Source organism: Strigops habroptila, chromosome 2 (genome assembly GCF_004027225.2).
Source record: "Strigops habroptila isolate Jane chromosome 2, bStrHab1.2.pri, whole genome shotgun sequence".
Taxonomy (NCBI): Eukaryota; Metazoa; Chordata; class Aves; order Psittaciformes; family Psittacidae; genus Strigops; species Strigops habroptila.
This window is the reverse complement of record NC_044278.2, coordinates 1,854,987-1,882,384: the sequence shown is the minus strand read 5'-3', so window position 1 is coordinate 1,882,384 and position 27,398 is coordinate 1,854,987. Positions and strand designations below refer to the sequence as shown.

The following is a 27,398-nucleotide window of genomic DNA, read 5'->3' as shown; positions in this document are numbered from 1 at the left end:
TTTTCTAAAAGCATTTACTTTATGTGGGGCAGAAGGTATTTTTACAAGTGAAATTGATAGGAAAACCCAAACTTCTGTGGTTGTGGAATGTGGATTTCCAACCCTTGTACAGCCTCTTAAAGGTGTCTCACTTGCATGAATTTCACTGACAGTCACAGACATTCAAGGCAGTTTTGGAGATTGCTTTGTCCAATCCCCTGCTCCAAGCAGGGTCAGCCAGAACAGGTTGTTCAGGGCCATGTCCAGTTGGGTTACGATTACTCCAGGGATGACTTCTTCAGAATTTCCTATTACTTAAAATACAGTCTGGTTTTGCTACTGGTTGTTGTAAATGTTATTATGGGGAGCTTAGCTCTCCCCAGGTATTGTAGATTGAATTCAGTTGACAAACAAAGATGAACAGTTCTGCCTGGTAGCTAGACACACAGATTCACAAGATTGATGTTTCAAAATTGTACCTGGCATCTTTTTATGGTGATGTGATATCACAGGCAGCTGGGGTCTCTTTAAAGGCAGAATGGACCACTAGAGGAAATGATCCAATGCTTCTTTCTTTCCACATTTGTCCACAAACTTGGTTCTTGCCAATTACCCGGTATGAGACTTAGTACTGTGTGGGCACATCTTCAGCCACATAAAGATTCTGATACAGCTAAAAATACATATGGGTTTCTTTTTTGTTGTTGTTTAGTAGGTTTGTTGTTGGCTTAGGGGATTTTTTTATTATTTTGTTTGGGTTTTGTGTTTTTCTTAGGGGATCGAGATTAGGTTTTAGCTGGATCTGTCAAATGATTGAAGAGAAGCAGCCGAGCCGCCTTTGGGGGACTAAAGCTTTTCAAGAAGATTTAGCATAAACCCGAAGGCTTGTAGGCCTTTCATTCCTATGGCCTAAGCTTTTTTTAAAAAATAAGTATATAAGTTTTCCCTTTTTTACTTGCCAGTCTTAGTGTCCTTACAGTCATCTCCCCAGTGAAATAAATACATAGCCAGATGAACCTATTTCCTTACACTTCTTTCTAAAAGCACCATCAGGATGCTGGTTTTTATATCAAGAAACAGCTAACATGCATTCAGCAAAACGAAATTATTTTCATTCATTTTCTTTCCATAGTAAAAAACCAAAGAGTTTTCTGCTTTGTTCAAGATGGGCCAAGTTATTCCCTGTGGCCTTTCTTTGCTTGTGTTTTTAGGACTCTTGGGGTGGGGACAGCGATGGACTTTATGGAAATTTTGCAACAGGCATTTTGGTCACCTGCCTCTAGGGGAGGTAGAAAGCCTAAAGGAATAGTCATATGGTATTTCATATGCACATAGGATTTCCAAAGAGTAAATATAATTTTCATCTTATTTGTACCTATTTGAAATAAATGTACAAATCTGATAGTAGTCGAATTATATCAGTTATGTTTGCATTTGTACCTTCTAACAATAATTTCAAATACAGGGAGAAGAAGCTACTCAGGTAAGTTGGCATTAGAAAATGTTGTTATTATTCCCTTTTCTACAATTTTGACAGAATATATGCTTATTTGGCAGAGTTTCTGCTTCTTCTTCTTTGTGTGACATTGTATTGCTAAAACAGTTAATCAGTGACCTGTACAAATCAATGGATTATCTTTTCAATATCTGACAGATAGGTATGGATGAGTTGCATGCTGTTAGTCAGCTTGTCTGTGTTACTAATGAATATTCTTGGCCACAAGACACCAAAGATCAGAGAACAGGAGGCAGCACAGGGCTGCTTTTCCATCTTAGGCCTTCTTTGTGGCTGTCTCAACTCTGTCAAGCTTGCATGCTAAAAGGAATGGCAGTGGCAATCTGGTAATTTCTAATCTCTGACATCAGTAGGTCCTGTGGTTTAGTATATGTGAACAAAAAAAAAGAGGGATGGAGGAGGAAAAAAATTGAATTTCTGAGAAAAAGTCTTGTGTTTGGAGGTGTTGTTTCTCTTCCCTCCTTCGAATGTACTTACTTTTGTAGAAAACCACTTTATTATACAGGAACCTTACTGCCTTTTGCTGCCATATGTTGTTTACATGTTCCTGGGATAGTTCACTGGGATCTTGATGTGTCTGTGTTTCTGTGAAAATTTAACTGTGCAAGGGGTGTTTTTCCAGGCAATTAATCTGCCGGTTTCAAAGTGTCAGACTGTGTCAGAAATGATGTGCATTTATAAATTGGTTTGAATTTGGTGAGAGTTTTGGCTCAGGGGATAAGGCTTGTTGGGGATTTTTACACTACTTTATTAGACTAGGTGATGCAGTTGGAGAATACAGATTCCTTTGGCTCTTGGGCACCAAGGTCAGAAACAGCAAACTTCAAGCTAATCACAGAAGAGAAGAGTTGCTTCAAGCTTAACTTAATTATACTAGGGAATTAAAGAGAAAACTCCTTGTTGGTACTTTTTAGAGCAGAGACAAATGTGAGCAAGTGGAGATATGATAAGGTCATATAAAATCTTTAACACTTTGTAAATGAAAAGTACTGAGAAGAGTGAAATGCTTTTAATAGCAGATCTCTTGCTGTCAGGAAGAATAGTTCTGAGACCAAAAGAGGTACAAAGGCTGGATTCCTCCATCTCTGAAGATTTATATACTCCCATTCATCCCTGCAGCTTAACTCCCCATCCAATTTCTACTGTATTTCTGTTTAAAGTCAGTGTTACTTGCATTAACCTCATATTCTTTAATAAACTCTTCAGCTATCCTGAACATTTGTTATACTTTCACCAACTGTTAAAAGCAACAGGTTTTGCAACACATAGATGCTGTTTGATCAAAGAGAAATCATTTCGGCTAAAAAGTTAGCATTAGAAGAAATTATTATTACTAGAGCTTCTTGTCAGCATTCTATTAGTTTTACGGTTCTACAAATATACACATTTTTAGAAAGAAAGGAAAAAAACCCTATTTCATCAGTTAACATCTAAATTATACAAAGATGTGGTTATTTAAAAAAATAAAAAAAACAAACAGAAAAAAAGTGTAGCCTGTTCTAAATGACTAAATCAAACAAAATACAGATGGATCTCTGCTTTGTCTCTTGGAGAATTAGGAAAGGGAACACCAAACAGGCATAATTTTTGATTTGCTTAGCATTAGTTTTTCTTAGTTGTTTAAATACTGTTTCACTTATGGTATGTTTATAATGCATTTTATATAGGTGGTATGAACTGATAATTGTAAATGTTTATCCATTGGGGTTGGGAGAAAGAACAACAACATTATAGTCCAAGAATTAAAAGAGATGCTAGAAATTAAAAAGTAGTTGTTGGTGACTCAACTCTCTTTTTTAAATGAATTTGACCAAAAACCTACATAAAATTAATGTGAAATCTGGTAAAGAATTAATATGTATCCTATAAGGATGCCTAGAACATTTCACACAACTATAAAGACAAGGAAAATTTTTGATTAATAAAAACTTTATCTTCTTAATAGCACAGAACCATTTCCCTAGATCTTCCCATATACGTAAGTAAACCACATTTTCAGGATGATTTTCCTTACAACATAACATTGTAGGATGGTTTAGTTTGAAAAAGACATTTAAAGGTCATCCAGTCCCAACACCCCAGCAATGAGCCGTCCACTAGACCAGGTTGCTCAAAGCCCCATCCAACTTGGCCTTTGAACAATTCCAGGGATGGAACATCCACAACTTCTCTGGACAACCTATTCCAGTGTCACACCACCCTTGCAATATAGAATTTCTTCTTAATAACTAATTTAAATCTACCTTCTTTCAGTTTAAAGCCATTTCCCCTTGTCCTGCCGCTATATAAGTCCCACTCCAGCTTCCTCATAGGCCCCCTTTAGGCACTGGGAGCTGTCCTAAGGTCTCCCCAGAGCATTCTCTTCTCCAGGCTGAACAACCACAGCTCTCTCAGCCTGTCTTCATGGGAGACGTGCTCCAGCCCTCTGATCTTTCTTGTGGCCTCCTCTGGACTGGCTCCAACAAGTCCATGTCTTTCTTGTGCTGAGGACTCCAGAGCAGGACACAGTAGTCCAGGTGGGGTCCCAGCAGAGCAGAGTAGAGGGGTAAAGTCCTCTAAGAATTGTCCAATATGCTAATAAAACATACAACCGGCTTGGTTGCCAAAATGAAAATTGTAAGATCTCCTTAAAACAGGTCTTCTATTTGTGAACACACTGCATGAAGGGTTACAGACAAGAAACTGTCATTTTCTGTGGGCAGATGGGTTTTCTTATGTACTATGGCCAATACTTTAGAAACTACTGTTTAAAATTTGAAAACATATGTGCTTTCTTGTGCATACTGTAATTTAAAGACTAGATTTTTCAAATGCATTTTCTGCCCCTGATCCAAAGAAAGCATGTTTTTACTTCTAAGCAGATATCGACTTAAAGGAACTGTTAGAAACTTGTGTTTATCTATAGAAATGAAAGATAAAAGTCCACCTGTATACTTATCTGGGGAGAAAGAGAATTGGTTCTTGTTCTGACTTTCAGGCTCTAGACTGTACAGATGTTGGCATAGAGTATATTTGATGTAGTCCAAAAGCTACAGAAACTATTTTTACAAGAGAATGAATTGGGCATTTCACACCTTGCTTAATAAAGGATTTAAAAATCTCTTTATTTTTTGGTTTATTTTTCTACCCATGGTATCAAGAAGACAAAAAGAATGAACTTCTCTAAGAACCAGAACTACTAGTAGTATTAGTGTTGCTTCATCTTTACAACAATATTAAGTTTCATAAATATACATATGTATCTCATCAGCAGATGGGAGAGACTGAGGGCAACGTGAAATGCAGTCTCAATTCATCACCAGGCAACTTAATGTACAATTTCTTTGATGGTCTCCATAAAACCTGGTAGCAGTATATTATCATACACTTATAAGAAAAATGAGCAGCATGGCTCAAAAACTCTGGGCAATTAATTAAATGATATGCTTGTTCATATTGCAGGTCAAGCAGTTAATTGTGCCAAGAATTGCTTTGAAATCATGCATGCCTCAACTTAGACCTTTTGCCTCCCCAGAGAATTCCTCGGGTGTTACTGTGTATCACACTTCCTGTGGATGCCAGTCTAATGCTAACTAATCCTGTTAGCATGTATAATAGATACAGTGATTCTGGAAATCTGAATCCGTATTCAGCAGTTCTGAACACCAGCGTAGAAGAAAACTGAAATCTTTTTGGCTTCTTGAACATGAGAGTAAATCATGATTCATGGTTAAAATTAGCATCGTGTGCTTTGATAATTCATACTTCACAGGGCAGAGGAATAACTGCAAGCTAGGATTACAGATTTTTCAGCTACGTTTTAGCTTTACAGTGAAATTGCATTTGAATGAGTTACGTGCATTTCAGCTTCCTATGCCCCTGTATGTATAGGAGTCTACTTTTCCTGTGCAATTTTCCTTTTGGATTTGATGTTTTCACACACATCTCTATCAGAATGGTGTGACTGCTAATGTTTGGTTTGAATTTTCACTTTGTTTTACAAGGCTGAAAAAGATGCCTTCAGTTTAAGAATGCCAAAACTTGAATCTTCAGAAAATGTCCAGACAGTGCAAAAGAAATCTACACTTAATGGTCTTTGATCCATTGTAGGCTTTGGTCCTTCCCTGAAATATAGAAGGTCTAACCATAACCGCAGTCAGGTAAATACCAATCATTGTTAGTGAAACGGTAAACTAATGCAAAGATCAGGTCCACTTGAGTTGTAGGGTTAGTTTCGAAGAAGTTTATAGTTGTAGGGATTTTTCAGTGATTGTTCAGAAAGATTCAAATGGGATTGTAATATAAGTACATTGTTGTAAATATATTAATATTGCTTATTACTTGTAGTCCAGCATATTGCACTCCAAGTGTGTATTTTATTAATGACTATACATGTTTTTTCTTGAGGAAACTGAAGTTATTTGACATACATCAATTTCAAGAAGTTTGAAAATATTGGTATTAACCCCCCTCCCCCCAAGTGTTTGGGTTATTTTAAATCTGTTTTTTTAGTAGAAGAACTCTTTTCAGTAGATGAGGGTGGTTAAAACTATATATCTCTATATATGTATTTCCTGAGATGAATTGCATGAAATGATGATTTACAGTTTTGTAAATATTTGTAAGTGATGTCAGAGTTTCCTTAGCTGCAAGTAAGCCTCAACTGGTAAGTGACCTATTAAGAGTCCCCAAAACAATGGCAAATGGACTTGCGCCTGTAACAACAGAACAACTATCTATTAGATGAAGAATTTTCAGGGCAAAGTACATTCTTGGCTAAATCCCAGCTCTTCCGAAGTTTTTTCCTCTCTCTGTTCAAAGCAAGAAAAAGATGGTTTTTCAATTTCCTCTTAGCATTCCTTCTAGAAACTGAGATCTCACCTTCGTTATAGGATCAAAATTTCAAAAAACAAATGCTGACAAAATAATTCGGGATCATTCTGTGATGCTATGATCAACCTCTTTTCGGAGCTGAAAATGGTGACCACACACAAAGATACAGCAGGATCAGATTAATATAATACATACATCTAATTTATAGGAGAATAGAAGGCTTTCTTCTTTTTAATCCTGCTGCAAGAGAAAAAAACATGTCCATTCTTTTAAACAAAATTAACCTTATTTAAATGGAAGCAACTTTGTTCTTCAATCTAGAAGGAGGACTAGGTCACATTGTTAAAGTGGTGGTCTTTAAATAGCGTGAAGGCTTAAAAATAATAAATACAGATGCAGAAATAGCTGTCCCATAAATGAGTATTACATAGGGTTTATTTTATCATATCTATAAAAGCGAAAAGTGTTTTCTATGTCTTTGTAGTGATTTTCAGTCTCCACATTCAACAGATAAGGAAAGAGGTTTGGTTATCCGTGGACGTTCTATAGAAAGCTATTTCTTGGCATCATGTCTTGCTAATTATTAGTACAACACCGCAGACATCTCCAACACTTTGTAAGCCCTGTGGTACAGGCTGTACACATAGTAATTATTTCTATACAATGCCTTCTCATTATAGAAGAATGAAAAAATTGAAGGAATAGGAAAAGAAATACTTAAGGCCAAAAAAGTCCATTTGTAAATCACTGACCTTTACTGACAGTGTTGTATGTTGAAGGTATTCCATTAATAATTTTAACAACAAAGTTTGTTTATTTCAAAGCTATCCTTATTTAACACGTCAGTGGGAATTTCCACTATTCCTTTTTATCTTCAAGAAGAAAACTTGAAATTTACATTTTCACTTTTTTTATGACCAGATCATTTTGTAGATAGCACAGCCCTAATAAGGATCCCCCATTTGATATAACAGGAAGCTAATGAAGATCAGTGGATATTTACTCAAGGTGACTATCAGAAAAGATCCCATCCCCAACTCTTTTTAGATGTGATATTCACTGACATGTCAGTCTTCAAGACCTCTCCAGCCATTGACCCATTCTTCGCAGCTTCTGTAAATGGACATGAATTCAGTCAAAAGTTCATTGTCTTTGTACAGATTCTGGCCTTTATCAATTCTCTTCTCAAATTTTTATTCCATCTGCTTCATTAGGTGGGTGAATGTTTGTAGGTACTTTCAAATACATGAATATTTCTGTGATCGCCTGACAAAAGTGGTGGTATTCCTCAGGAAACACTGATGTATCCGTCATGACAAAATGGAACAGTGTCCTCACACTGATATTGCTTGTTTTTTGCATTCAATATTTTCAATTAAAAGATAGCTGAAGAGATAGGAGAATGAGCTATTCATTACAAACTGCTCATTCCGATCTCAAGGTATTATAGGCTATCCTACAGCGTGTCCTGGGAATATAAAGTTCCCTCTTTTGGCTCACTTTTTCATTGTCAATTCCATGAATTCAAGTTGCCTGTCCACAAGCTTCATCCCTTTCTGACCTGTGTGCTTCTAGCCCTTTGGTAAGAACAATTGTAAGTCTGAACCATGAAAAATGTTCTTGATGGCTACAGTGGTGACTGACAGTGTAGTGGGGTTTTTTTGTTCTCTATTAAAGTCAATCCTATGCGTAATCAAGGAACTTGTTTGAGAGGAACCCCAGGCTCCAAGTAAAGAAACAATTTTAAAGTATTTTTAAAGTTATGTTGAATATATTACTGCTCAGAATGAAAATAAGTATGTGCTTAAAGAGTTAGCTTTGCCGGGGTGTTTTCCTGGATTGGGACCTCTATTGAATCACAGTCCTATTTAGTCTACAGTTTGAAATTCTTACTCATTTCTCTTGTGAATACTTTGCTGTCTTAGTTGTTATGAATAGAGCTCTTTGTTTTCTGTATCTGGAATTTAGTCTAAATAATGACCTCCAATGAAGTACTTCTGTAAGGTCACAAATGCCTCTCAGAGCCAGGCTAAAGTAAACATCCTAAATAATGATATTTTATTTTTTATGGACCTAATATATCACTGACAAATGTTGAAAGTTCTCCAGTAAGGGAATAGCAACTCACCACCTCAGTTTCATTGACCTGCGGGCTGCTTTTTCTTCTGAAGAGTTTGTTTAATTGCAAAGGACTGAACTCTTGAGTACTCGCACACAGCACATGTGGCTAATTTAAAGCCAGTAAGTTTCGTTCAGAAGGAGATGGTTAAAATAGGCTGATTTTGTATTGGTGAAAGTCCTTCAGCCAGGCAGCGTAGAGACATTTCATTTTGAAGAACTCACTTCTGATCCAGAGTATGACAGTCCTTACGTAGTCTCACATTGAGATGCCTGAACAGATAACCTGCTTTTTCCTTTAAGGAAAAATGATAAACCGAAATCCAGAGCAGTGTTATTTGATCTCATTATTAGGGCAGCCTGCAGCTGTTCGTATTTTCTCTCCGCAGCACGTGTCGCTGTGGCAAATGGAAAATATTTTCATCCTCTAGGATTACAGAGCTGCTGAAAAGCCATAAACAAAACATAACTAGAAATGTGCATGTAAATGACAGTTACTGCAATCTATCAGAAGAAGGTAAGGTAGAGAGGAAAAGAATTCATACTTTTGTTTGCAACAATACTCTTCAGAGAGAGTTTCAGAAGAAAGAAAAAGAGAAGAAAGACTGTAGCAATAGGACAAGGGAGAATGGGTTTACACTGAAACAAGGGAAGTTCAGGTTAGATATAAGGAACAAGTTCTTTACTGTGAGTGAGGGTGGTGAGGCACTGAAACAAGTTGCCCAAAGAAGTGGCAAATGCTCCATCCCTGGCAGTGTTCAAGGGAAGGCTGGACAGAGCCTTGGGCGACATGGTCTAGTGTGAGGCGTTCCTGCCCATGCAAAGGGGTTGGAACTAGATGATCTTAAGGTCCTTTCCAACCCTAACTATTCTGTGATTCTATAAATTATACTTATCAGTGGAAATGTTTGCTTCCATTGTTCTCAAACTAAACACAAACACATAAACCTGAGGAAAGTAGTTTTTATAGAGACATATATATGTGTGTGTACATATGCATGTATTTAAAAGTAAAGCACCAGTGTGTAAAGTGGGGATCCATTTAAAGTTATCCATATCAGAAAAGTCACACCGATGTTAATGCACTTTAGTGGTTTCTGTTCCCAGGGCATCTGACAAACTTGCAGGCCTTATTGATATAACGGAGAATGTGTCAATACTCCCACTTTACGATCTGATTCAGAAGCAAAGTGACTTTTTCAAGGTCAGAGAGAAAATCTGTGTCTTAATTCTTGATTTCAGACTAAGGCCTTAATTTTGGCAGTATTACTCGTGTGAGGAGAAAGTGGTGTTAGCATTTTCCTCAGTGTTGCTGATCCTTTCCACATTCTACACCTAATTTATCCTAGCAGCATAAATGTGCTCAATGAAAAAACAAATGCTAACAAAATAATCTGGAAACCTTTGGATTGTGTGTTGTGGCTGGTTAAAGTGTCTTGAAACAGGATTGGTGGTTCATGCCGCAGCAAAAGGAGAAGAGTAGGGTAGTGCTGTTTATTCAGACTCAGAGAAGACACAGCATGTCCTCTGCTTTTCATACTAAAGAAGGTGGCAGTGATTCTTGAATTTTATCCAAACCCACCTATCTAAAGGTCTCCCGCCTCCCTCCTTTCCCTGGAGTCATGGCTCTTACTGGAGTTAGATGTCAAAGCAAAAGCATGTTACCAGTGTTTACCAAACCTCTCCTTCCTGCCATCCTGCTTCCGTGCACCTGAACAGGGCTGCTGGCAGATCCCAGTACTACAGGCTGCCTTTCATGGGGCATCATTCTGGGACTCCTGCACAACAGAGACACGAGTACTCCTGAATGAACTGCACCACACATCACTTGGGCGGGTGCAGTTCCTGACTGGAAAATAAATTCTTCATAACTTAAATAGAAAAGTGGTAGTTGCAGCTTGTATGTAGGAGGATCAAATTCACTAGGGTGATGTCCTAAATGTAAAAAAGACCTAGCAGTGCCAGAAACCACTTGCGCAGCTAATTAGGGGTGACCTGATAATCCATTTTCTTCATCTGCAGAGTGTTTGAAGAGAGAAAACCAGAGGCATTTTTAAAAAGGGGAGGGAGAATGTGGGCTTTAGAAACCTGTTTTCAGTCTTGGTGTATATAGATGTTCTGTATAGCTACTCAGCTCCAGTGGGCAGCTGGCAGCCAGCCCTTCCCAATGCACAAGGAGACATACCAAAGTTCCCAGTTGTGCCACCATACGTGAAAGTGCATGTGATATTTATTGCAAGTATAAATGAACTAAACCCCAACATGGCATGATGTGACGTCTATTTGCAATAGTGATAAGGCTGTTGACTTTGAGGCTCAAAACTGAAAGGTCTTTATAGAAGTCATTACTTGGCGGCTAAATATGGTCTGCTAATTCACCTCTTGCTTTTTCGAGTATTCAGACTAGTGTCTAGAAATAAACCCAAACATCTAGGCACTGAAACAAGAACAATATTTTAGGGTTTAAAATGTTAATTCTGAAGATATAAACTCTCTACTGTTTAATGAAAAAAAGTGACATTGTTACTACTCAAAAAATAATCTGATGAATGTGATCTGGTAACCAGCTGGGACGGAGCGTTCACCTCCTTACTGAGAGGACACAATAAAAAATAGCAAAAATAGAAAAAGGATTTTAAATGCTCTTTTCCTGCTTAGGTGACCGGAAGGCCACAGTCAGCAGAGCTGGAAATGCATATTTCACATCATGGACATCAAAAACATGACATACTTCTAGCACTACATCTATCCATTGCATCAGATCACATTTTCAAAGATGTACTGTTGAATTCATAGCCTGGATTTACCAAGTGTGTTTGGGGGGGAGGGGGAAAGCTATGAAATTGACTTTTCCTTTCCACCCTTTTGAATTCTGCCACTTAGAAAGCAATGTCATACGAGTGCAAAATACCTGAGCATTCTTCATGAAGAGATCTTTACTCTCTTGCTTTCCCATTTGTGGGATCAGCTCTTGAGAACACACTGCAAGGTGACCAGTGATTTTACAATGTTAATTCTAGGGCATCAGAGGAGTTATAAATCAGTGCAGAAGCCAGACAAAAAGGGGCATTCATATCTTTGAGAGTCTGGAAGTGAGGGACAGATTCGTATTTACACTTGGGCTTTGACTAAGATTCTATTTTATTGGATTTAATTAATTACATTAATCATGCAATTATGAATTTCACTTTCATTGGACTGGTGACACAAAGCCATGATCTTTCTTCACACACTGGCGCTGAAGTGCTGTTGGCACATACACAGCGCAGAGAGCAAGTGCCAGGACTTGGCACTCTCAGGCCCAGCAATGTCTCCAGCTCCTATTGTACATTTGGGACTGGATGGCAGTGCTAGATTTCGCTTTTGGCCCACAATCCCAGAAGGATCCTGCAGCAGACAAGGATTGCCATTGTAGATATGGACAACACCTTTTCCTGCTTGTTTGTTCTTCATACTTTCCCCTACCATAAAGTAGGTGTGTGCTACTTGTTAACTGTAGTAAAAAAATTCCCCCTTTAAATTCCCAGCTTGTTTCTGACATCTATTACATACCCAGAAGAAGGTAAAACTCAAGGTATAGCTTATGCAATTAACCTGGTTCAAGTCTGGTTTTCTTCTCTGCTTTGGAATACAACTTTTGCACGATGAGAGGAGCCATAGTGATGTGTTTCAGCATGGAAACCGCTGAAGTCCAGATCCAAAGTGACCTCACAATGGTTGACGGAAACAACTGGTTGTGTCTCAAAGCCATTTGATGATATCATTCCCTAGGGGAAAAAAAATGCCAAGCTTTTTCTTTGAGAGTTGTTGATCTGTCTGGAATAGATAGCAAGAAACATCATGGCTATTGTGACTGCTGGATATTCTCATGGCTTCAGAGGCCATGAGATGACTATGTAGGTTGGATATGGGCTACTATACCATGTACTGTTCAGAAAAAATGGGAATATTTATGAAAGTCTGTCTTTGTAATACCCTTTTATCTTGCATACTTCTGTCTTGCAGTTTGAGAGCTTTAACTGTACCATTTAAGAGGGATGACATCTGAATGCTGCTTATTATTTTGAAATACAGGAACATACATAATTTTTGCAGTGGACTGGCTGTGTGAATGGTTGGCTACCTTAATGAATTTCTCATTCAGAAGTTAGTATGGAGCTAACATCTATTTTACAAACAAAACAAATGGCTTGTAGGAGCAGGTGGCTGTTCACAGGAATTACTCCGACAGGTCTGAGTTTATAAGGGAAGACTATCTTGTGCTGCATTTTAGTTATGCCTATACAGTTTCACTACAGATGGCAGTAGCAGTTTCCTCAGCAAGGCCTTTTAAAGACTTCACTGACCATAAAGCAATTGTTTTATGCCTTCCCCAATGCACAAAAATCAGAACTGTGCCTGAGGAATTCTGGAATTCCTTTACAGTCACACAAACACTGAGGCTGCACCGTAACAGTGTCTAAAATACTGGTTTCCTGTAACTAAAGTTGAATTGGAAATTATCATCTCACAGTATATGCAGTACATAGTTTGGTGCCAAATCTACTGAAATGTTTTTTAAACTTATATCATTTCAGTTGTAATTTTTATGATTTATTACGACTGTTATTTCTGTGGCACAGTGGGGAAAGCTGTTGTACCCCTTGTCTAGAGACAACACGAAGTGAAACAAATAAAACCAATTATACTCTGTTATTGTAGTTGGTAAGGAAAGATGAAAAAAGAACATCTCGAAAAGGAGGGGCCAATTGAAATTTTGCCTTCTTAGTAAGTTTTTGAAACATTCATTTGTTGCTTGACCAATAGCCAAGACACTTCTCACATATTTTGAGATTGTTTCAGAAGTTTAAATTTTGTCATTTAGTTTAGCTGTAGCTTTTGGAAATCTTAAATGCCTTGGTATGGTTTTGATTGTTGGACAAAATAAGGAGAAACTAAGCAGCGAAGAAATTTAAAAATCACTCTAGAATAAGAAATTAATGTCAGTAAATATCTTAATTTTTTTGCAGTACTTGGTAGAATCTCATTGCCTCTGTGAGATTTCTCTTTCTTCCTTTACCTCAGGTTGCCCAGCAAGATGGCTCTTGGTGTAATTTGTATAGGGGGCATTTTTATTATTTCATGGAAATACGTGTACATATAATTCTTCAGATAATTAGTCACATCTATTCTCTGTCATCTCTGGCACACTTACAAAACCATGACAAATCTGGCCAAATTTTGGCTCTCCCTTTAGGAAAATACAACTACTGTATGTCAAAACTTGTCAAATTACTGCATGTAAAATCCCTACTCTTGCTACAGTGGTGATAGGTCATATTCAAATACTTTCTTTTTTTGCTACCATTTTAATATTAATATGTAGTTAATAAATGAGTAACTTTCATATTTTAAATTAGATTGTGCCTGTGATTGTTGATGGAAAAATATTAATTTACATATGATAATACTCTAGACCTGTATTTTTAATGCATAAAAGTACATTATTTAGAGGCAATAGCAGCATAGTTTCCAATTATCTGAAATCTAGTGTTTTGTTTTGTGTGAACACTGTGGACAAGAGTTACCTGTGACTCTATAGGTCCCAAGCGATGACATGATGTCCGTTAATTTCTTTGGTTTGTGGAGCCACAAGTCACCATCAAGATCTGAACATTAAATTAGTGAAAGAAAAAAAACCTGATTATTTTCTTTAAAATTCAATTTAATCTTACTTCTGTGACATGCAAAGTAAAAAATGCTTTGTACTTCAGCGACATCTTGATTGTTTGTGAGCTACAGCCCATCATCCATAATAGCTCCAGCTTTTGGAGAAAAATCCCTGTACGTGGAAGGGATATACTGCCTTGCATCCCCCTGATACTTTCCAGAACTGAAAACTGTAGCCAACATTAAAGGCATTCTGTGGTGATTTTCTTGTAAATTTGACACCAGTGATAAAAAGCAGCCCTGCAGCACCCACAGTTAACCACTAACTTTCAGGCGCCAGTGGCATGGTGTCGTTTCGTGTCCATGAAATTACCCGTGGCGTGTATTTCCCCCTCTGATAATCCTTGTGTTCAGGGAACCTGTAGGAAAGTGGCTGCCCCCTGTCAGTATCTCAGAAAAAGTGAAATTAATTGAAGGTGGGTGCAATGGTTAAGAACAAAATGCCATATAAGAGTAATGTAGCATCCTGAAAATTGATATGCTTATTGCAAAGTGAAAAAGAGAAGCCAGTCTAAGAGAAGAGAGTCTTAGAGATGGGTTTAAACTGAAGCATGTGGGGGACATTTTATTCCAAGTTCTTCTTGGAGTCCTTATTCTGAAATAACATATGTAGGCAGTATGTCATTTCCCTCTGTATCTACCACCTCATTAACACAGGCTGGCAGCAGGAAAAGAAAAAAAGAAGAAGAATGTGCAAGGCTTGCTACATATTGTAAAACAGGCCTTTGCATACTGTAAAAATAGGTTTCCTTTGGGTTTCTATTCTGTGTTATTGCTACTGATCAGTGAAAACAGTGCTTTCCTAAATATGTGCCTTTAGATTGTGACAGTTATCTGAGCTGCCATAAAACCTACCAACCAACCTGTGAAAGCCTGGACTTCACGTCAACACCAATTCTAGTTTCAAAATGCTAGTGAACTGAAAACCGAAGGGCTTTGTCTCCAGCATAGGGGGAGAAGCACATAGTGTATCTGCATACCCTTGCATTTCATATACAAGTACAGATTTTGGGTAGAGGGTATAACAATAGATGGTTATTGGGGGAAGATTTAATAACACTGTGCTCACACCTCATATTTCCACACTAACAGCTGTGCAGCAAAGTTATGCTACTTTGGGCTTCACCCTCATGAGATGCAGAGAGATCTTTCTGAGGAGTGGGAGCTCTCAAATGTGGACTACGGGGAGCTCATTTGCACAGGCTCCAAAACCTGTAGCTGGAGACCTGGGGATTTTGGTCTGTGTCAGAACATCTGCAGCAGGTTTACTTTTCATCTGCAAAGTAGCTGGCTTGTTTCACAGCTAGGGTCTGAAGTCTCCCAGCGGTTGTAAGGTTCACAAGGCCATGAAGGTGGTGGAGATTAGCCTTGTTCTTTGTCACTGTCATTGGTTTGGATCTGTTGAGCTCCAGCATGGTTATTTTTCTTCTTCGCTCACCTGTACCTCCATGGATGAAACACATGAATTCTCCTGAATTCAGAGCAGGTCTGAATTTGTTGTTCATAATTTCTTTGGTACTGACCCCATGTTTTATCCAGTACAAGCCAAAACTGGAATTGTCACAAGTGGGTAAATGATGGCGTATTTCATGCTGAGGGGTGGTAAGATGACTCAAGGTTACAGGAATATTAGAGAATGTCAAAATGGAAAGGGAGCACTTCCCTACACCTTTACATTAATTATTTTTTAGGTTGCATTCCCAACTGACTTCCCCACTTGATTTGTAAGGTGCATGCTAATGGAATGTAGCTTTTTAGTTTTTAATTAGTCTCTCTTTTCAGCTTGTGCATGGATGTATTCATAATACTCCCTGTTTGATCAAAGTTTTTGAAATTATCTTGCATCATCCATTTGTATAAAGCATGCTCTCTGTATTTTTAACACAATAGAGCTAAACTAACTGACTGTAACTTCTTGTAAGGTAATTTCAGGAGTTTAGAGAGAAGGAAAAGTGTTACAGTTTCTAATTCTTTTTTAGGTCTTTTATGACCTAAACTGTTTTTCATCATGGAACTTATTGCTAAAACAGTTTTCTGAAAAGAAAATAGTGTTTACAAAGTAAACATTTTTTCTGGCTGCAAGATTGTTTGCTGTTCAGGAAGCAAACACATTCTAGTTCATTACATATATTTTGAGAGTATGAAAGGAAAATAAGTTTATACATTTTAAAAGTGCAGCTCACAGACTTTCCGGCTGGAACCCACTTGGGAGTCGTAACACGTTTCCAGGACCTCCCCTAGTGAGACTCCTCAGATATCAGAGTAGTAGTGACTCATCGACTGCAGGAGAGGCAATTGAATTAAAACTTAAATATTTATGCGTCTGACTCACTCAAATTGCAAAACAAATAGAGCCCGATTTCTGGGTGAGATATCTGTGTTTCTCAAGAAATGTTGGAGCTGGTATTTCAAGAGCTGCAATGGCCTGGATTTGGCTGTTGGTCCTTGTTTTCACACCATTTTTTTCTTTAAGTGGTTTTCACAGCTTTAGAACTATAGAAGTAGGGCTATAATAACTTAGTTATTAAATATGTCTGGAGTACTTGATAGAAGTGACAGAAATTGAATGCGTATTGGATGGTTCAACATGCTTTTTTGCAATTGTAACTATTGCTTTTGGATGGGCTGAGGGTCCGATGTAAAGGCGGCTGTAAATGTTACTGTGTTAGAAAAATGTCATCCTCCCATCACTTTCCAAATACATAACTGACTCTCTGAGATGAAGGACAATGAACCACTGAGCAAAGAAAGAGATGCTGTAGCTACTGCTGTCAAGCTCGGGTCAAATGTCTTGCTCTCCCCAGCAGAGCATCAAGATCTTTGCAGAGAAGTTGAACTTTATCCTCTGCATTTGTATCTGAAGCTGGTCTGAGTAACCACGCACAGTGCAGATGTGGCTCCCCACACCCCACTGCAGTCAGGTGCTGGCTCTGAGACCATTTAATTCGCCAGGTCAGCCTGTTTGGAGAAGGCTCTAATATATACCTAATTACCTTACAGCTAAAAAAGCCTTAGCAGATCCTACGTATTGAAAACTGAGCATGTGCCTGCTACAGTCATAATTTGAGTGTAACTATTTTACTACACATTTTCTGGTCCAAAATCCTGGTATCCAGCCTGCCTTTGAACAAGAAGTACAGGCACTTGTCTGTCATCAGCAAGATATGAGGTATTTCATGAGACCACAAGTAAAGCTGTTGTTCTGCAGACCCAAGTAGAACAAGTGTTTGTTTTCCTTAAGACAGCTTTCTGAACAACACAAAAGTGTGATCTGAAAATATAACCAAATGTTCTATTCAATGTTCTTTATTTAAAAAATGTCTGATGTGCTACTGCCAATAATTATCAGCTCTTCATGGCCCATGGAAAAAATATATGACTTGTTCCAGTTGGGGATTTTTGGAGGTTTTTTTTTTTTAGTGTTCTTATTTAGCCTCGGACCAGAAATATCTTCTGACACTCCTATTTCCAGGTCTTAAACAAATTTATAGATTTTGCTTAAAAGATGGCATCAATATGTTCGAGTTTAAATTCTACTTGTATAGATGAATTAACCAGATGTAAGTCATAATACAGTCTCATTAGGCTCTTTTTCTGATGCTGAATCACTCTGCTGTGCAATGTGTATTGTTTATCATTTTTCTTTTGGTTGCAGTAGGATTGATTCCACATACTGGATAAAATCAAATTAAGCTGGATTTTTGGAAAATTTTGTTTTCTTTGATCAGCTTCAGCTTCACAAACGTTTTGAATTAAGGATGATAGCTCCCATCCCTAGTTGGAGTTGTAACTGCAGCTTCATATGGTACAGTTGTTTAGAATAAAGTAAAATTCACATTGCAATATGATTTTGTGTTTACAGGTGTGTGGGGTTTATAATTTAAAAGAAATTTTAGGATAGCATGGTAGGAGATTTATTTTTTTTTCATCACACAAAAGTATTTGACTAACTGAGAGTGTTGCTTTTGAATACATTGGGTACTTTTTTTTCTTAAATTCTGTTGTGCTTGTTGCAGGGGGGCTAAGTCTCTGGCTATAACAAAAGCTAGGAAGAGTTCCTCCAGTGTAAAATAAAATAAATATACCTTGCTGCTGCCATCTCTGAAGGTCATAAAAATATTACGGATTTGAGGGAGCTTGATCAGTTTACATAAGGGATTACAAAATGTGGTTGCCTGTAATACCAAGGGACTGTTCTTGATGACTGAAGAATTTTCTTCCAAGTTTTTATTATTAAAACCCAGCCATAAGAGAGAAAACAAAACCATGATCACTGCTGCATTATATTAGATGTTCAGTACATAGTCTGCTGCTCAGCCAATAAATGCTGTGTTGCTGAAGTCCACCAGCTGAGTGAATGAGACGGCTGAGCGTCAGATACTGCCCAAGCTGAGAATCATAGAAACCAACGCTTTACAGATTTCCACTTGCATATTCGCACATTGTAAACAGTACATTACAGGTTATGCTGGGAGGACCTACACTCTAATCCATGTAAGAAGGTGAAAAAATGCCAAATTTTCCTTTGGGGCCTCTGACATCAAGAATCTGGAAGAGCATTCTGTTTGGTTTGCTAAAATTTGCAGGCAAATGAGCAGCATGTTTTAGGTGTAGTGTCAGAAGCTGCTTATAATGCTAATAGACAAAAAAAATCACTTGAGAGCAGCCTTCCCTGGGCCATTCTGTTTATATGGTTTCAGTTCCATTTCCACATCATTTCAGCCTCTTCAGAAGAAATTGCAAATATTATGGCAACCAGTTGTTCCTGGAGCTGCCCTATTGCCACTTCCTTAAGAACTCTTTACAGTCTGGCAGCTATTTCACTCTTTAGGTCACTGACAAATTTTTCTGTCTTCAGTAAAAAAAAAAAAGTCTACTCACATTTTGTTGTAACTGTCCTCTCAAAGGAAAATGTTAACAACTATTGCCAACTGCCTGATATTTTTATGTCAGCTTTATATTTGTATCAGCTCTGCATATATCTGATGAAAGCTACATTTGTTGAAAGCAAAATGAACCAGCAGAAATCGTGTATGTGGGATTACAGGTTTTCCTTAAAGGCCAAAAAATTAAGTTAAAATAATATATTTTTAGTACTTTTCAGGAACATATTTGTGGCTTGAGTGCTTTTAAAGTGCTTTAGTGAAGCTTCTAAAGATCGCCTAAAAGCTTTAATTGTATTATTTTACAGCCATTTCAATCTCATCATTATTATTCTTTAGGAGAACTGAAGACCTAAGGTATCTGCCATGAATTACTATATGTAGAACTAATCTCTGAATGAGGAAGAATAGATGTAATGCACCACGTTTTAAATGTAGCATAATTTATACACAGTGAAGAGAAAGGAAAACTGTGAGCCTTGTATTTTCTGGGATGACTCATGACTATCATAACTTTTACTCTTTTGGCTGACTTGGCACTTTGAAAAGATACTCATTCTTTGCTGAGTACAGGTAGATAAAGTGAGCAAAATCTTTTGAAGTGCCCTCCTGATTTTTGTCAGTGAAAACCAAAAAACCCCAGATTTCATTTGTGCAGAGCTCTAGCACAGTCACCTCGTTTTACACTTCTAAATGCAGCAAGATTCTTATCTTTCGTAAAACTGTTTCAAGAAGTTATAATATAAAATGAAATACTGTGCGCTACTAGTGTTATCCACACAAATATGTGTTATGCATAATCCACCGTTGGCAAAACTTATTCTTGTAGAGTCTCATCTAGCATAATTGTTTAACTGTCTTTCATTCTTTAGCTCGTCTTATTTTTCCATTTGATTTTTAAAACACCTCGTCTGAAAACTCTTCTAAGATTTCAAATGATACAAGTGTTTTCACAGACAATATTTCTTGGTTCAGGAACACAGATAAGATGAACAAAAATTGCTTGCTTTTGTCGACAGATTGTTATTCTCTTAAGGAATAAGAAGTTTTACAAATTGAGGTGAAGGGCAGGTAAAGAAGAAGAAGACAGTCACTGCAAAGTACAACTAGGAGCTCATGTGAAAATTGTTCTAAAAATCAACTACAGCCGATGGTGGGGATAGAAATAACATCCCAGGAATCAACACAGACTGGTCAGAATTGCTCTAATCAAAAAGCCTCAGTGAGTGAACCAAGAGGCTAAGGCAAATGCACCAAGGCAAAGAGAACAGTGAGAATAGTCTGTGGCTTTTTACATTACTTTTCTGTCTTTATTGTGTGCGGAGTTTTCTCTCTTTTAGAAGCTAAGTACTAAAGGTTTTATTTTTTTGATCCTCTGGTCCACTTTGGGTACTCGGTGTACAAGAACAGTGTAGACGTGGAAAATAGCCCATGTGATGGGACACCGCAGCTTCAAGTTTATTGGTTTTTCGTCTTTCCACAAAATGAGGTCGTCCGAGTTTCTGTAAGACAGCCCAGCATGTCTGCTCAGCAGGGATATTAAAGCAGTTGTCCAGTATTACTTATTTCACGTACAAAAGTGAGCCAGTATTTATTTATTTATCTTTATGTTAAGATTTGGTTCAGGTTGTTAGGGAATTGCAGTGAATTATAAGAGTGTTCAATCACCTTAGGATGTCACAGTTGATAATACAGCACTGAATGATATTTTGGAGAAGAAATGTTTTTGGCTTTGTTTACTACTTTTTCTGCTGATTGATACAGATATTAGTATTGTTTCCAGAGAGATGAAGGTGCCAGAGAACATCTGTGAGCAGTGGGAGTCTCTTCCCTCACAAAGGCTCTAAATTTGACACTGGATTTCAGTGTTAATTTCAGCTCCCAAACTCATGTAACATGCTGTGGGAAACAGGCTAATGGTTAGGTGTGCAGGTAAAAGGACTGAAGAGTTTCTGATTAGGAAAGAGTTTATTTAGTGTGAGAGGATCCAGCAGACCATCAGCTTTCCCAAAGGAAGAGCAGGGGCAGATCCACAGCCAGTTCTTCCAGGGACTGGATGACTTCTGAGCCAGCCAGCTGCCATGAGTCTGTCCACAACACAGGCTGCCATTTACTGTCGGCAATCACTGCTGCTGTACATATTTTAGCTCATTATTATTATTAATTTTAAATAAGCCTGATCCAAACTGAATATGAGGTTCTAAAACCCAGCTGGAATTGGGTAGGTTCCAATCTGGCTGATTTTTGCAACCAGCATCTAGTCTCTGACTAAGCCCACTGGAAAATCACTGGCAGAGCTTTCCATCAGAGATGTAATCAGCCACATTAGGGAGGAGGCCAGGCAACAGGAAAACGTACACACTGAAGTGGTTTAGAGGAACGTTGTAGTTCACCTGCACAGGGTGGCTTTGTATGAATGCTGGAGTGCAGTAATTACACATCACTTCTTGAACACGATTTGTAGACTTCTCACTACAGATGTGAGACATAAGTTCACTGCAGAAGAAAAATATTTTAGGTGTACCCTTTGCATCCTCAGTTTATTGTAATATTTAGTACTAGATGCAAACCTTGCTTTCAAGATTTTTTCACACTGGAAGCATGGAGAGTTGCAGGTGTCTGGGTAGTGAGGATCGGGCATGCTGTGGCTGCGCTGAAGTCCCTGTGTGTCAGCTCAGTTTGCTTTGCTAAGAAAGGCCCTTGAGGAGGTGAACGCTGGACACATGATACCTGTGCATGTATAAATATTTTTGGTATAAATAACGTATCCTGGAGCATTTAGTGGTCCCTCCAGAAATACAAACCTCCACTATTGTGATCCTAATCATCGCGTAACTCTCACCTGTGAACGGCTATTGTGTCTGACATCTGTGAAAGTCTGTTTCCTACTTGGGCATACTGCCCTCTCAGTGAAGTGTACTAAATCTTCTCAGCAGGGAAAATAACTGATAGAGATAACATAGCCTGGAGTCCATAGAGATTTATTATCGTCAGTGCAACTAAACATTGAAGTCCTTCTATTGTGAATTAGTTCCGGCATGCATATTGTTCTGCTAATTCAAAAGTAGGAAATACATGCCTGTAAACGTACAGGGAAGTAAACAGTATACAGAAATGAATGTTAAAATGTCAGCTGTTTTCTGAACACTGGGTAATATAAGAATAATGCAGTTTGCAAATGTACTTAGATTAGGTACTGTTGCAGAATAATCCCAGTCCCCAACTGCAATAATTCCTACTGTGTGCAGAGGAGCCACCAAGGAGGTATGGCAGTCAGTAAGCCAGAGCTGTGAGACTTTTTAGCAGGGCCTGTTGCGATAGGACAAAGGGTGATTTTGGTTTTAAATGGAAAGAGGGGAGATTCAGGCTGGATGTGAGGAAGAAATTTTTTACGCTGAGGGTAAAATCCTGGCATAGGTTGTCCAGAGAGGTGGTGGATGCACTATCCCTGGAGACATTCAAGGCCAGGCTGGACGTGGTTCTGGGCAACCTGATCTAGATGATGTTCTTGCTCATTGCAGTGGGGTTGGGCTAGATGAGCTTTGAAGGTCCCTTCCAACCCAAACCATTCTACAATCAGTCAGTCGCAGGCTGGGATAGCTTTCCTGGGTTGCTATCACCAAGCACTCTCTAGAGCAATCTCTCTCGAAGCTAGAAACAGAAATCCTCCGGTGTAATGCCTCATACTTACACTCTGGGCACAAAAACCAAAAACTTTGCTTGTTATTCTGCAACGTAACTGCTACAGATTTCTTGCTTTTTGACTTAGTCCATCTGAATTCAAAACCAAGAACTTTTGTATAGTCAGAGAAGATGCTCAATCCATCTTGCCTTTTTTTATTTTAAAGATAATCTTCCTTTAGTGACTCCTGCTTCGTTTTGCAGCAGCACAGTCCTAAGAGATGGCAAGATCTGAGAATCAGTTAACCTGAGAAAATAGTCCTTGAAAGAAATTAGTAAATAGGTTGCGCCAGGGAGTTACCTCGGCTGGAAAGTGCAATGTAAATGTTTCATTTTGGAAATCAGTATTTTATAGACTTACTTCTCACTGTCAAGATTCACTTAGTTAATGCCATGTGAACTTATTTTTATAAATGAAGCATTCATCCAAATATTACAGGAAACATGCTTGTAAAGGACTTTAAACTGTCTCACAGGGTACTGTAACATTTTCCCCTATGAGCTGTTCTTACGTATAATACCTAATCCTGCTATCAAAGCAGTCTTGTAACAGAAAGAGTAACCCAAGCATAATTACCTCCTGATTAATCAGCTCATTTGCATGTTTGCTACTCCAGTGCCTGTGGCAATATTATGCTAAACACAGATGGGTTCTCTGATTCTTCTCACATTTAGGTTTTGGTGCAGCTGCATGTTAAACCAGTGGTGGGAATAGCAACACAGATGTAGCTACAGCTAGTCCAGAGAAACCTGAGCAGACCAGTTTCACCTTTATTGTGTGGGACTGGAATTCCTTAGGGGTTATCTCCTTCCCTGCACATATTTGGAATTTTTTTACTAATCTTGCCCTTCTGCATCACATCCTAAATACATTTAACATGTGGCAGTGATTTCCACTCCAAGTGTGTTGTTTGGGATTCCTATTAGCAACAGTTGCTGAAATGTTTGGCATGTCTCTCTGATGTGCCTTATCTTTTGTTCCTACGTAACTTCTTTTCTTTTTAGTATTTTCTCTTTAAAAAGTAAGTTAACTCAGTCTTCTATGCATAAATGGACTAAGTAGTCTTCCTTCATCTCTAATGCTGCCTAATAGGTTAGGTATATTTTAGTTCTCTCAACACCTAGCATGGACAGAAATCTGGGCTTGATAGAACCAGTTATCAGATTTACTACAGCTGGTCCTGTATTTCATCAGTCTCTAGCCACGTTATAAAAAGATGCCAGGAAATAACGTCGTGCTCCATAATTTATCACTTGCTTACACATGAACAGACATTTGTATCCTTTTCAACTCTCTCCATCTCTTCTATCCCTCCCAGATTAACTTGGTTTGTAATTCGATGGTTTAGTTCCAGCACTTGTCTGTCAAAAGCAGGCATATTCATCCAGTAGGCTGTAAAAGCAGGTGTTTAATATTATTGTCCAATATTGAACAATAGTAGCCAGCCTCTATGCAGATGTCCACAATTTTGAGTGGTTTGAAAAGAGCTTTTTTTCTAAGTATGTGCACTTTGAATTCACATGGTATTACAGATTAGGTTATTCTTTTCCACAAAACAAAGTGTTCAGGGGATTGGGGTATTATTTATTTGGAGGGTTTTCTGAAATATTTCAAGGATTTTGCATTATTATTCTAAATGCATTGTAAATCCTCATCTCCTTGAAAGCATTTTTCCAATGCCATAACTGGGAGAAAGCTACTTAGCATCTCTTTGAGGTACAGAAAGCTGTATGAGTAAAACTGCAGCTCAGCCACAGTGGAAGAAGTTATCTGTGACAAAAGTACAGTAGAGATTTATTCCTACATTTGTCTTCAAGCTGATGAGAAATAAAGATTGTGGAAGAGGTAGGTACTTTGCTTAGAAGAAGTTAGATCTACTGAAAAGGAGTTGTGTAACTTAGAGTAAAAATCCAAGGATTTTCACTGTGTAGATGTCTGATGGTCTTTTAAACAGGCACAGAATGAATGTTGTTGCTGTAAATGAAGTTAGTGGAAAGTTGTATATTAGCCCTATGATTGTAGTTCTGAGCTAGACAGCATTTTATAAAGTTCTGAGATATATTAAAAGTGCAAATCTGCAATGAAGAGGACAGTGATGTGTGTGGTATGAATAAAAGCATCAATAATATCACTTTAGTATTTTCTTGATTGTTTTTATTCTGTAACCTATTACTTTTAATTTTATTTAATTTGGGAGCCACTTAAATCTGTTCCAAAAAGATGTCCTTTAAATTCAGATGACTTAATTTAACTTTTTACCTATGCTGCCAGATGGTATCAGCAGAATCCTCTGCATTACCTGCAGTAGGTGGGAAAGGGCTGGCATTTCTGTTTTCTCAAAAGCTCTGGCCAGTGTGGGAAATGAAATTTAGAAAGCAGCTTGATTTACTACAGCAGTGAATTTGCTTCCTGGACATATTTCCCGTGCCTCATGCTACGCTAGCACCAAAAAGTTTCGCTTTGGGGTTCCTGGGAGTTAAACTAATGTGTAACTTAGCACTCATTGAAATATATACCGGAAATGAACTTCTAGAATGGAAAATCTTAAGTTAAAATCAGAAAATTGTTGCTAATAAACAGAGCTTCTTAAAAAGAGAGTCAGAATGTCTACTGGCATCTTTCTGCCTTTTCTTCACTCCCTTTTTCTAAACTTCTTTAGAAAAAAACCTTATTAAAAACAGCCTCTTGAAGTTTTTAAGTTTTTTAAATCCCTGTTAGCATGATCTAATAAAAAAACTAATACTATTAATCTTCATATTAAGTAATATAATAACACCAGCCATCTAACACCAAATAGCCTTTTTTAAATAATAATTTTCTTTTAATTTCTTTGCAAGAGCATTGGTGAATACCATTTATTGAAGTGCATATTTTTGTGAAGTGAATGCACTTCCCAGGGCAGCAAGACTGACCTTTGCAGAGACATTTCTGCAGAGTTCTGGAATATGGTGTCTAGTGACATTGATTTTGTGTATGTGTTCATGCCACATTAACAACATTTGAAGGCAAATGGATCTTTTGAATCTACGGTGCAAATGATGCACAGCCTGTGCTTTCAAATGCATACTTTCATAATGTAAGTCTTTATTAGAGAGGTGTTCAGTTTGGCTGCTTTGCTACAGCTACCAGCTGTTCCTCATCAGGAATTATACTGTACCAGGATCTGCTCTTGGACTACTTACCTGATTCACATGTAGCTCATGAAACAGCCATTGCCTTGTATTGACTTTCTGTCACTATTCATCTGACAGAATTTGAACCAGTAACCTACAGGCGATAGGCAATATATTCCTTAATTCTCAGAGTATTTGTATCCTGTCACTATTTTGTTCATATTTCAAGATTCAGAATAAATGAAATTTCAGCATATTTATAGTCCATAGCTCAGTATAAAGATATGCTCTTTTCCAGACTCTAAAGGTCAGCTGGGATGTATTTGGCAAATTTCTTTCTCTGAAGATCATTACAGGTATCTTTTAGATCATGTCTACGTATTTTCATACTAAAAGTTCATGGTGTCTTCAGTGACTTTTTTTTTTTCTATTCCATATCTGGAAATACTTTAAAAATAGGAAAGGTTTTAAAAACCTGTGTGTCTGTACTGCACTGTGCTGACAGATTAACATCCAAGCATGCAATTCCATAGTATACTTTTCAGAAAACTTCCAGAGCTTCATCAGCATCAGCTGATAAAATTACAGCCTTCCTTCTAGGCCAGCACAAGAATGAGAGTTTTTAAGAAATGCATCTTTTGGGTTCTTTTACCCCTCTGAAGTGTCAGGGGTGGTTCTTCAGCATCTCTATTCCTAAGACCAGAGCATTAGGTTTGGAGATTTTAGCTCACTGTCACAGAACAGGGATATCTGTAAAAAAATCATAAGAAAATGCAGAGTGATTCTAGAAATAACAGACATATAAACTGTAATAAAAACTATTTTTGAGTAATAATATAATGGCTTCTAAAATTCCTTAATGTTTTCTTAAGCTGGTGAAACATCAGTGGTTTAGGACTCCACCTTGTTTGTGATTTTTACTTTGCAGTCTCTAAAGCCACTTACAGATTCATTTTCTGTCCAGAAATGCAAAATATAGAACAATTTTTTGAAAGAAATCATTTTAATAATGTAGTTTCAATAATACACAATGCTGGTACTTCTTACTAATTTTAAATATTTTGAAGACGTTTGTTTTCTGCATGTAATAAATAACAGAGCTTTAGCTTTTCTTTCCTGCCTCTTATGGAAGATTTTAGATTGGATTGAGGTATTTAAAGTGGTTTTGTTAGTTTGTTTAAACAAGAAACTAAAAACAAACAGGCAAATGAAAGGGAATAGACTATGTGAAATCTTGCATCATTAACTGAACATTCATTCTCTCAAAACTCAAATATTTTGAAGTTATCTTTCCTGTTCTTATCTGAGGGATAAACAATAGGGAGTACCAAGAGTAAGGCATCTTGTATTGCACAGGCACCTTCCACAATTGTGCTTGACTTGCTTTAGTTTATGGGAATTCTTGCTAGAAAGGTTGTAAGTTTCAAGTACTATGTGTTTTAAAAGTTTGTGTACAAACCTATGAATAAAAGGAATTGTCTTTGTCATTAAAGTGAGGGCAAGGAAAAAATTTCTTAGAAAGCACAGGGATTGTTTTATTAAGCAGTATGTTATCCATATGAAGTTCATTCTAGCCACAAGTACTC

The 27,398-nt window shown here is 37.7% G+C and overlaps 1 protein-coding gene across 6 annotated transcripts in view; it reads left to right on the top strand.

Moving 5' to 3' along the window:
• The window catches only part of ROBO1 (roundabout guidance receptor 1), a 709,821-nt gene that overhangs the window by 281,252 nt on the left and 401,171 nt on the right, over nucleotides 1–27,398 (top strand). Inside the window, exon 1 of one of the 6 annotated variants that reach the window (XM_030471687.1) lies at nucleotides 24,453–24,544. The exons of the other annotated variants lie outside the window; for them this stretch is intronic. Within the exon in view, the coding sequence (XP_030327547.1) occupies nucleotides 24,520–24,544 (25 nt within the window). The 5' untranslated portion in view covers nucleotides 24,453–24,519. Of the gene's footprint in view, nucleotides 1–24,452; nucleotides 24,545–27,398 lie in introns of those variants that run through there. 6 annotated transcript variants of the gene reach the window in all.